Source organism: Hyla sarda, chromosome 5, assembly GCF_029499605.1.
Source record: "Hyla sarda isolate aHylSar1 chromosome 5, aHylSar1.hap1, whole genome shotgun sequence".
Taxonomy (NCBI): domain Eukaryota; kingdom Metazoa; phylum Chordata; class Amphibia; order Anura; family Hylidae; genus Hyla; species Hyla sarda.
In genome coordinates this window covers 172,377,658-172,389,996 of record NC_079193.1, presented here as the reverse complement: position 1 = coordinate 172,389,996, position 12,339 = coordinate 172,377,658, and the positions used below count along the sequence as shown (strand labels likewise).

At 43.3% G+C, this 12,339-nt stretch overlaps 1 protein-coding gene across 4 annotated transcripts in view; it reads left to right on the top strand.

Moving 5' to 3' along the window:
• Nucleotides 1-6,375, top strand: part of LOC130273635 (uncharacterized protein DDB_G0284459-like) — a 115,766-nt gene extending 109,391 nt beyond the window's left edge. For all 4 annotated transcript variants that reach the window (XM_056520757.1, XM_056520759.1, XM_056520754.1 and 1 more), the window contains 2 exons: nucleotides 3,868-4,089; nucleotides 6,006-6,375. In XM_056520757.1, coding sequence (XP_056376732.1) covers nucleotides 3,868-4,089; nucleotides 6,006-6,079 — 296 coding nt within the window. In that variant the 3' untranslated portion in view covers nucleotides 6,080-6,375. The remainder of the gene's footprint in view (nucleotides 1-3,867; nucleotides 4,090-6,005) is intronic.
• Nucleotides 6,376-12,339: the final 5,964 nt, after the last annotated feature.

Here is a 12,339-nt window from a genome sequence, read left to right as displayed (position 1 = left end):
TTTTTATTTAAAGAAAATTGGAAACTTTTATTAGGAAAGGGGCTTATTCACATGTATACGCACCTTTTAAAATATTTGAATCACTATTTTTCAGTCTCAATAGGGACTTATGTGTTACTGGAGGGGGGGGGGTTCTGCTTCTCCAGTTTATGTGCTGCATTTTGTGTCAGAAAATGCTGGAAGTTGCATTTAGTTACTAGATAACTACAACACCCAGCATGCCCTGATACAGCCTATGGTTGTGTGGGTGTTGCAGCATGTTGCACTGTATAGTAGGACAGTTAAGGTTATTGTGTAACATGCTGGGAGTTGTAGTTTTGGTTTGTGTCAGCTGCAGAGCCATAGGATGTATCAAGGAATACTGGGAATTGCAGTTAGTAACTACAACACCCAGCATGCACTGATGCAGCCTATAGCTCTGCAGCTGACCCGAACCAAAACTACAACTCCCAGCATGTTGCACTTTATAGTTCTACAGTTTAGGTTATGGTCCAACATGCTGGGAGTTGTAGTTTTGGTTTGGGCGTGTTTGCGGGCATCCGTGGGGCTCTTGGTTGGCGGGTGAGTATGAAGGGGGCGGGATTCTGGGGGTGCAATTTAGTGCGGGTGCCACTAAAAATAAATAAAATTATATGGCACAACTGCCCTAATACCCGACGTGCCAGTCTGCTCCTATACAAAACATTTATGCATACACATATCATACATGCACCAGCCACTGCCCCCATATCATACACACACACACACACACACACACACACACCCGCCACTGCCCCCCCACATCATACATTACATACACACATACACTCACACCATACATGTACACCATACATATGCACACATCATACATACACCCGCCGCTGCCCACCCCACATCATACATCACATACACACACACATCACACTTAGACATTATACACACATCATACATTACATACACATGACACATAGACATCATACACACATACACTCACACCATACATATCCACCAGTGTTTCCCAACCAGGATGCCTCCAGCTGTTGCAAAACTACAACTCCCAGCATGCCCAGGGCATGCTGGGAGTTGTAGTTTTGCAACAGCTGGAGGCACCCTGGTTGGGAAACACTGATATACACCATACATATGCACACATCATACATACACCTGCCGCTGCCCCCCCATCATACATTACATACACACATCACACATACACTCACACCATACATATACAACCACCCTTCCTGCCACCGCCTGTATTCTCTGCCTCCTCACCTGAGCCGCCATGAGTGGACATCAGAGCTGTAGTCCCGGCCCGTGTGAGGTGAGATTTCCGTCCTCCCCCTCACCCACCCTGCTCTGTGTTTTCCCCGTGCAAACTAGCAACCTCCCCGTGGTGGATTAGGTCCTGTGAAGAAAGAGCAGGGGGGGGGAGGAGTGGTAGAGCTGAGTGCGGGGGATGGAGCTGTGCACGGAGCTGTCTACGTCCTTTCTCTCACCCTGCTGTGTCTTCTGAGCTGCGTCCTCCATCCTCCGGGAGGGGAGATAAGGGAACTCTGCAGTCAGCTGGAGGCCGCCGCCCCCTCCATACACTCTGAGCGCCGGTGTGAGGTGGAGACTTCCATCGGCTCCTGCGCCTCACACCGACATTAAAGAAAAATAAGGGGGAAGTCTGTCTCTTCCTGCTAGCCCGATACAGGGCTAAATCTATAAACAATTCACCTGCCCGGCGCCCAAAACTACTTGCCCCGGGCGTCGGGCTATAGGATTTCCACATCCCTGAATCAATCAATCGCCGATGGGACGCAACGGAGCAAGGTATGGGGGGGACCTCCGCTCTCGTGTTAGCTGATCGGGACATCGCGATTTTATCACGATGGTCCCGATCAGCCCGACTGAGCTGCCGGGAAGCTTTCACTTTCATTTTGAACGCGGCGATCAAAGAGGTCCCCTTACCTTGCTTCGTTGCGTCCGATCGGCGATTGATTGCTCCAAGCCTGACATACAGGCTTGAGCAATCGACCGCCTATAACACTGATCAATGCAAAGTAGAACTGGTGGCGCAAAAAATAAGCCATCATATGGAATTGTATGTGCAAAATTGGAAGCGCTATGATTTTTAGAAGGTGATGAGGAAAAAATGAAAATGCAAAAACGGAAAAACCCTAAAGGGTAAATAGCGTGTGGCACATTAGCTATTATTAGCTGCCCGGACCGACCCGGTATGACGCGGAGTCACGGCGTGACCCTGTTTTATTTACCGGGCATAGGGCGTACAGGTACGCCCTACGTCCTTAAGAGGTTAAATTGTGAGAGGTCCTACTACTGGGATACCTATCATGACTGCCCACTGGTCAGACAACTGCCCTGTTCACTTCTGAGCAGAGTTGCGGTTTCCTGTGCAGTGGTAAATAGGAATGCTACTGTGTAGGTCAGTGTTTCCCAACCCAGGGTGCCTCCAGCTGTTGCAAAACTACAACTCCCAGCATGCCCGGGCATGCTGGGAGTTGTAGTTTTGCAACGGCTGAAGGCACCCTGGTTGGGAATCACTGGTGTAGGTAAAAATCTGAAAGGGCCTCTGCTTCCATTCGTTTAATTAGCAAATATTGTAGAGGTGAGATCCCCTACAATTATATTGTGATGGCATAACCTAGCAACCTGCCATAGCTTCTTATGAAGGGGATACGAAAGAGAGGTTCAGTAGACCTAAGTTGGTTTTATTAGATCCATTATAGACTTGAATGTAGAGCGTGAATCTATATTACAGCTGTTTCTAGTATATATGAGCACAGCTCATTCAGTGCACTGCTTTTACATCAGAGAGGTGGCCCCAGTAGGGGGGGGGGGGGGCAGTTATGACAGAGGTGTATATGCAGCACAGCCCTTTATATGGTTACAGAAATAATTCCTTTTATTGTCTTTGATTTGATTTTATTTACTCTCCTCAATCCAAAAGAGTATATAATTTAAAGGGGTATTCCAGGCCAAAACTTTTTTTTTATATATCAACTGACTCCGAAAAGCTAAACAGATTTGTAAATTACTTCTATAAAAAAAATCTTAATCCTTCCAATAGTTATTAGCTTCTGAAGTTTTCTGTCTAACCAATGATGATGTCATGTCCCAGGAGCTGTGCAGTTCCTATGGGGATATTCTCCCATCATGCACAGCTCCCGGGACGTGACATCATCATTGAGCAGTTAGACAGAAAACTTCAGAAGCTAATAACTATTGGAAGGATTAAGATTTTTTAATAGAAGTAATTAACAAATCTGTTTAACTTTCCAGAGCCAGTTGATATAGAGATATAGATATATATATATAGATATATAGATATATATATATATATATATATATATATATATATATATATATATATATATATATATATATATAATGATAAAAAAAAAAAGGTATTGCCTGGAATACCCCTTTAAAGATGAATTGGTCCAATTTAATTGCCAATGGATTGCGACCAGTGGTAAGGCCCAGGCATCACCATGTTCTGGCTTGTGAAGTCCTAGTATTAAAATAAAGAAGCTCTGGTCTAGTATAGTTCATTTTGAATGTTTTTAGACACTTTGATTTTTCTCTTCACATTTCCCCTAAGTGAAGGGGTCTGAAAACTTTCTGAATGCATTGTAAATGGATGAGAGGGGCAGAAGTGACATCTGCCACATGAATCTGCCTTCTCCGGTCTACAGAACAGGGAGAAGGGGAAGACTAGGTCAGGCGAACAAGTGCATTATTTTAGTCCAGATATAGTTTTGTGTAACTGTCTTGCACCAATGCTTTGTGGTGAATTCACTGTATTTTTTTTTTTGTATTGTTGTAAACTTATACCTGTGAAGATTTGTTTTCACTGCTTTTTATCCATCTTGTTTACTACAGTTCAAACCCCAGCCTATCCGGCTCCCCAGGTGAACATACAGGCTCCTTTTGCACAAACCAGATTTTCCCCCCCTCATGCTCCTTTTCCGTCAAGACCACCACTCTTCCCTATAGCACAAGATGACGCTGTGAATAAATTCTTTGACAGCATCAAGACAATGGACGTTGGTGAAGTAGCTTCAACATTGAGCAGAATAACTGCTACAAATCCTGCTTTCAAAGGTAATGCCGTTTTGCCATTGTGTAATAATGTTGAGATAACAACTTGTCTACCTGTGTTAATTTAGCATGTTGTTTAACAGCATGTTTGATGTACATGTATACTTGTTGTAAGAATTAGAATACGTTAGAGAAAAAATCAAGGTTATGTAACCATGTGATTCATTAGTGCAGTAGAGCAGATGTGGATAAAAGCAATCTTACCTGGAACAACATTTTGCTCCATATCAATATAAACAGTATTTAGCAAGTTCCAGTCTGCAATCTTCTCTTATAACATTTCCTAGTTGTCTTCCCGGTGCTGGGGCTCAAGACGTCACATTGCCGCTCAACACCACTGCACCCAGCGATTCGTTGAGCTGCACTGTGACGCATTGACCACCGGCACCAAGAAGAGGATTGCATCATAGAGGAGGCAATAAGGGGAGTCTGGGATGTAAGTAAAAGTTTGGGTTGATTTTTATTTATTTATTTATTTTATAATAAACGGGCTGGACGTTTTCAAAATTATAAAAACAAAACCAATATTCAGCCAGACTCATTAGCCCATCTTAAATTTTCTCATATTTTTTTTTGCTATAGTTATATATATGTTACATAGTTTTAAAGGGGTACTCCGGCGCCAAGACATCTTATCCCCTATCCAAAGGATAGGGGATAAGATGCCTGATCACTGGGGTCCCGCCTCTGGGGACCCCCGCGATCTTCCACGCCTCACCCCGTTAGAATCAGTCCCTGGATCCTCTGATTACTGGCGATCACGGGGACGGAGCATTGTGACGTCACGGCTCCGCCCCTGTGTGACGTCACGCTCCACCCCCTCAATGCAAGCCTATGGGAGGGGGCGTTACAGCTGTAATAGACTTGCATTGAGGGGGCGGATCTGGGTAGCCGTGACGTCACTATGCTCAGTCCTCGTGGTGAGGACCTCCAGCGGTTCCGGAAGCCACTAAAGGTGGGTGCTGCATGTTAGATCCCTGGGGTCCCCAGCGGCGGGACCCCCGCGATCTGACATCTTATCCCCTAGGGGATAAGATGTCTGGGGGCGGAGTACCCCTTTAAAGCGAAGTTTAACATATTGTAGCCATTCTTCTACCCTTGAAAGGTGGCAATAAATCCATCTTTTCAGTTGCACTTTTTTTTTTCTATAGATATATCCATCGGGCTCAATATTATTTAACCTCTTCTTGCATATTGGTTTATACTTACATAGAAGTTCATTACATGATTGATCACCATGTCAAAAGTGACTGATGAATTATATGTTTACATGCTGTTTACAGCCTCTAAGAAGCTTTCGATGATGTACAATAAAGTGAGCCCCAAGAGGCAAAATTTGTAAAAATAACATGTGATCCCAGCTCCAAAGCAAGCACAGGTAGTAAATGTGGGTTAAAGGCACTGACTACCTTCATGCTGCCCAGACCAGGAGTTATCAGGGTGGTCCCTGGTGGCAACTCGTCAACCTCAATTGATAGATCTCTCTCTGAGTGTAGGAAGATCTATCAATACCAGCAATGCAGGGAGAAACCACTGGAGACAGCCCAGATGACATGAGCTTAAAGGAAATCTGCAGTGTAAGACTCTTGTCCCCTATCCTGAGAATAGGGGGATAAGTGTCTGAGCAGAAACACCACCTCCATGTATCTCTGTGGGAGAGGTGGAGATGCAGCATTCGTGCATCCCCACCTCTCAGAGTTGTATTGGGGGGGGGGGGGGGCGTGCCGCCGACCTCAATGAGGTCGACGACACGCGCACAGCCCCCTGTACTAGGCATAAAGCAGTGAGGGCCCAGAGTCTTCATCTGGTATGAATAAAAAAGCTGATGCATAACAGTGCAACAATTTGACTGATACTTAAATAAGTTACATCATTTTTGATAACAATAAATGTTTAATGATTTATTGTTTTTATTTTAGGAATTCATGTTCCAAGCCTTATACGCTATTTAACGGAAACAGGGAAACTGAAAACACCACAGATGAATCAATAAGAGGGAGCGGTGTTCCATTTTCTTTCTGTTTAAACAATAACTTGTAGTATATTAATTCATCGTATTTCATCTCAAGACTATGAGAATGAACCTGTTTTGTAATGATCTGTAAATATATACATATTTATATAAAACTACATTACTGATGTATTCTAATTTTTTTTAGAATTTATTTTAATGTTTTATTTTTTTACTTGCAAAGGATTCTTTGCAAAAAAAAAATTGTATCATAGTAGTTTTCCTTTATTTGGACAATTATTGCAATTTTTTAGGCCCTGGTTTCAATAAAACCGTTATGTCAGTTATGTTATTGTTCTTAAAAACAAAGTTTTTACCAGTGCATGATGCATAAAATGTACAATTCCCTGGATATTGGCCAAAAAACTACTGAGCATAATGTAAGGGGGTGCTCTACATTGGTTTAAGTGTACCTGTCATGTCACTCCGGCAGTAGGATATGTTTAAAGCTCCTGGGCAATCTCCCAGCCCCAGACTTGCTCAGAGACTGATGCAATTAAAGGATGAATTCCCAGAAGTCCCATAGGCTTTGCATGCCACTTCCTGAAAACGGTCCTTTGATCGTGCCAGTTTCTGAGCATGTTTCGGGACTATCCTGCCACCAGATCGAGGTGACAAGAACCATTTAAACACTTCTACTTGAAGGGGTACTCTGCCCCAAACATCTTATCCCCTATCCAAAGGATACAGGATAAGATGTTAGATCGCGGGAGTCCCGCCGCTGGGGACCCTCGCGATCTCCAGCATGGCACCAAGTCATTTGGCGCATGGAGCGAATTCGATGCGGCCGCTGTGCCCCCTCCATTCATTTCTATTGGAGGAGGCGTGACGGCTCCTCATAGCCGTCACGCCTCCTCCCATTTACATGAATGGAGGGAGCGTGCGGTGACGTTCCGAATGCAGAAGCTGCAAGCATCCTCATTCCTAACGTCGCCGCTGCAGGTACGGAGATTGCGGGGGTCCCAAGGGGCGGGACCACCGTGATCTAACATCTTATCCCTTATCCTTTGGATAGGGGATAAGATGTGTGGGGTGGAGTACTTACGTGAGGTAAAAAAATATATAGAAATACTCCAGAAGCATTGCTTCCCTTTATTTTTTGAGCAATGTAGTTCTTTCTGACACTAGAACTGGGAACAGGGAGAAGTCAACACAATGTAACTCCAAGTCAATCACACTGTCCACTCAGGAAGCAACACTGATTGACAATCAATTTCACATGCTGTTGTGCAAATGGAACAGACAACAGGTGGAAATTATAGGCAATTAGCAAGACAATAAAGGAGTGGTTCTGCAGGTGGTCACTAGAGATGAGCGAACTTACAGTAAATTCGATTCGTCACGAACTTCTCGGCTTGGCAGTTGATGACTTTTCCTGCATAAATTAGTTCAGCTTTCAGGTGCTCCGGTGGGCTGGAAAAGGTGGATACAGTCGTAGGAGACTCTTTCCTAGGAATGTATCCACCTTTTCCAGCCCACCGGAGCACCTGAAGGCTGAACTAATTTACGCAGGATAAGTCATCAACTGCCGAGCCGAGAAGTTCGTGACGAATCAAATTTACTGTAAGTTCGCTCATCTCTAGTGGTGACCACAGACCGCTTCTCAGTTCCTATGCTTCCTGGCTGATGTTTTGGTCACTTTTTAATGCTGGCGGTGCTTTCACTCTAGTGGTAGCATGAGACGGAGTCTACATTCCACACAAGTGGCTTAGGTAGTGCAGCACATCCAGGATGGCTCATCGATGCTAGCTGTGGCAAGGAGGTTTGCTGTGTCTGTCAGCATAGTGTCCAGAGCATGGAGGTGCCATCAGGAGACATGGAGGAGGTCCTAGGAGGGCAACAACCCAGCAGCAGGATCGCTAAGTCCACCTTTGTGCAAGGAGGAACAGGAGGAGCACTGCCAGAGCGCTGCAAAATGACCTCCAGCAGGCCATAAATGTGCATGTGTCCACTCAAATGGTCAGAAACAGACCTCATGAGGGTGGTATGAGGGCCCAACATCCACAGGTGGGGGTTGTGCTTACAGCCCAACACCGTACAGGACATTTAGCATTTACCATGGCACACAAAGATTGGCAAATTCGTCACTGGTGCCCTGTGCTCTTCACAGATGAAAGCAGGTTCACATTGAGCACATGTGACAGTCGTGACAGTCTGGAGATGCCGTGGAGTACGTTCTGCTACCTGCAAAATCCTCCAGCATGACTGGTTTGGCGGTGGGTCAGTAATGGTGTGGCGTGGCATTTCTTTGGGGGGCCGCACAGCCCTCCATGTGCTTGCCAGAGGTAGACTGACTGCCATTAGGTACCGAGATGAGATCCTCAGACCACTTGTGAGACCATATGCTGGTGCGGTTGGCCCTGGGTTCCTCCTAATGCAAGACAATGCTAGACCTCATGTGACTGGAGTGTGTCAGCAGTTCCTGCAAGAGGAAGGCATTGATGCTATGACTGGCCCGCCTGTTCCCCAGACCTGAATCTGACTGAGCACATCTGGGACATAATGTCTCGCTCCATCCACCAACGCCACGTTGCACCACAGACTGTCCAGGAGTTGGCGGATGCTTTAGTCCAGGTCTGGGAGGACATCCCTCAGGAGACCATCCGCCACCTCATCAGGAGCATTCCCAGGCTTTGTAGGGAGGTCATACCGGCATGTGGAGGCCACACACTACTGAGCCTCATTTTGACTTGTTTTAAGGACATTACATCAAAGGTGGATCAGCCTGTAGTGTGGTTTTCCCCTTTGATTTTGAGTGTGACTCCATATCCAGACCTCCATGGGTTGATGGGTTTGATTTCCATTGATAATTTTTGTGTTTTTATTGTCCGCTCATTCAACTATGTAAAGAGGAAAGTATCTCATACGATTAGTTCATTCATTCAGATCTAGGATGTGTTATCTTAGTGTTCCCTTTATTTTTTTTTAGCAGTGTACATCCTGGTTTAGCAGTTGCTCAATACCACAATTCCTGGAATGCATTGCTTTTGCCTTCATCACAGCCTCCACCCACCCTGCTTACTTTCTTCCTACAGCATTCCTGCCAGTTCTCCTACCAGAGTTGCTACAGAAAATTTCAGGCTGTATCAGTGAATTTCCATAGGCATAGCTTTATACAGTAAATGCAATCTAATGATTGCATATAATGAACATAAAAAGTGTAAAGTAAAAAATGTGTCTACAACAGCGATATATCAAAAGAATGGAGCACTCACCCGGTCTTTTCATTCTCAGTTGCGATTTCTTTTATTTAATTTCACTAACCGACACAAGCGGGAGAGCGGACATAGACACATGGGTGGGGGAGTGGTTTCCGGGCAACGGTCCGTCTCTTGCTGTGAGCACTTCGTCAGGCCCAGGGGGCCTGCTCTCCCGCTTGGGTGAGTGCTCCATTCTTTTGATATATGATTGTTGTGGACACATTATCTATCTTTTTATGTGAGCCCCAAAGAGGTCTTGTTACCAGAGGAGTCACAGAGCAGTAGATTTAGTAGTGCGGTGGTGCTGGGTCAATTACCTGTTGTGGATCAGTAAAAAAAAAAAATATATATAAAGTCTCTAAAATTATATAAAACCCCCTCTACGAAAAAAAAAATCACTCTTAATTTCCCATTTACAAATAAAAAAATATATATATATTTATTATGGCCACGTGCGTAATAGACCAAAATATTAAAATAAATTGTTTATTATCCTGCTTGAAAAACATTTAAAAAAATACCCAATGCCAAAAATACAGATTTTTAATCCCATCATATATCTGGGGAAAAATAAAATGAATAAAAAGCCATCAAAAAGTCTCATCAAAACAAAAATGGTACGAATAAAAACTACAGATCACAGCACAAAAAAATTATCCCTACATCCCTGTATATGGAACTATAAAGTTATAGGTGTCAAAAAAGTACCATTTTATGAATTCCAATTTTGTTCAAAAAAAGTTAGCATTTATTAAAGTTGTACAGTAATAGAAAAACTATATAAATTGGGTATCGTTTTAATCGCATTGACCTACAGAATAAAGTGAACCTGTCATACCATAAAGTGCATTGCGTAAAAACCAATTGCAGTTTTATCAGTTTCCACCCACAAATGAATTTTTGGTTTTGCTCACCATTTTATGGTAAAATTAAGGGTGCCATTGCAAAGTACAATTGGTAGCGCAAAATAAAAAAAATAAAATAAAGCCCTCATATTGGTCTTTAGATGGAAAAATGAAGTTATGCCTATTAGAAGATGAAGAGGAAAAAATTGGAAAATGAAAATTGTCTGTGTCCTCAAGGCCAAAATGGGCTGTGTCCTTTAATGGCTTAAAGGGGTACTCCTCTGAAAACATCCCCTATCCAAAGGAAAGGAAATAAGATGTTAGATTGCGGGGGTCCTGCCGCTGGGGCGATGTCAAAACACGCCCCCTCCAATCATGTCTATGGCAGGGGGCGTGATGGCTTGTAGATAGCTGTCATGCCTCCACCCATAGATGTGAATGGACAGGGCATGGCGACCCGCATTGCCGCAGCAGAGATTGCGGGAGTCCCCAGCGGGTGGGACTGCTGCAATCTAAAATCTTATCCCCTATATCCTTTGGATAGGGGATAAGATGTTTTCAGCAGAGTACCCCTTTTAATAGCATTTTTTTCTCTTGTTTGTGCACAATTTATAAAAAAATATATATATATATAAAAAATTTCTGAACAGTATTCTATAAAAATCTTCAGATTTTTAACCTTAAAGGGGTATTCCAGGAAAAAACTTATATATATATATATATATATATCAACTGGCTTCAGAAAGTTAAACAGATTTGTACATTAGTACGAGAAAGGAAATTCGTACTAATTGCCATTTGGGTATATAGGAGATTGTGATGACCGAGAACTTCAGTCAAGGTATAAACAGAGTACATCTCACAAACCTATTTTTTCTTTACAGATTTGTACATTACTTCTATTAAAAAATCTTAATCCTTTCAGTACTTATGAGCTTCTGAAGTTAAGGTTGTTCTTTTCTGTCTAAATCCTCTCTGATGACACCTGTCTGGGGAAATGCCTAGTTTAGAAGCAAATCCCCATAGCAAACCTCTTCTAAACTGGACGTTTCCCGAGACAGGTGTCATCAGAGAGGATTTAGACAGAAAAGAACAACTTTAACTTCAGAAGCTCATAAGTACTGAAAGGATTAAGATTTTTTTAATAGAAGTAATTTACAAATCTGTAAAGAAAAAATAGGTTTTTGACCTACCCAGGCAGTTAGATGAAGTCTACTCATATTCTCTGAAACAGGTAAGATGTTTATGGAGTGTGTTGGTTAGGTACCTTTTTTGTTTTTACCTAGGTCATATGTCAGATGTAAATGATTACGTCTGTACAAACCTTCTTTCTGCATTGTTGAATCCTGAGGCGACCCAATGTATTGACATTACTATGCACATATATGACCCCATACACTAAGCAACGGGGAGCTATGTTACCATGGGGTACAAGACTGCTGGCACATACCTTTTCTTACCAACTCTTTCCGGATGCCGTCTTTGCCCTGTACCACCTCTTTCTTCTTCCATTGGTCTCTCTCAGCATGCATAGCTGGTTCCTGCAAGAGACCTAACCACACAATTCCACATTGCCCATCCACCTGTACACCCTGTACCATCATTGTGGGGGAACAGGAGCACTGCAGCCTTGGCAGCCTCCTTCACCATTCAGTCCCCTTGGCTTCTGGGGCTGTTTCTTTCATGTGTCTCTGATCTTTATGATGGCCACTTTCTCTGGCCGCTCTCGGACTTTGAACACTTGAATTACAAACTACCGATTGGTTCACTCAGGGATTCAAGAACAATCTTACTTCAATAGGCTTATACTTGTGGGCGACAATTAAAGTGTACCTGTACTCATTGTGTCATACCTTCAGATATCTTCAGACATCTCAGTGAATACCTTCAACTCTACTTCTCTGAACCACCAGCTCAGATCAAGTGGTTTATTACAGAAGAACTTCATTCTGCGTGTGGTCACCATATATCCTGTCTTATGTATTACATCTTTACTTTATTTGGAACAAACTTACATTTATAACTCAGCATTAACTATGGATTCTCCGATATCCTATCATGGCTCTTGAAATTTTTATATATACATATATAGCAGGAAAGCAGCACTCCAGGGTAAAAAAAAAGGTGCTCGGGTGCCTACTGTGTCGGGTCTAGGTTGGGGACCCCTCCAAAACACAGAAAAATTAAATGGACAGTG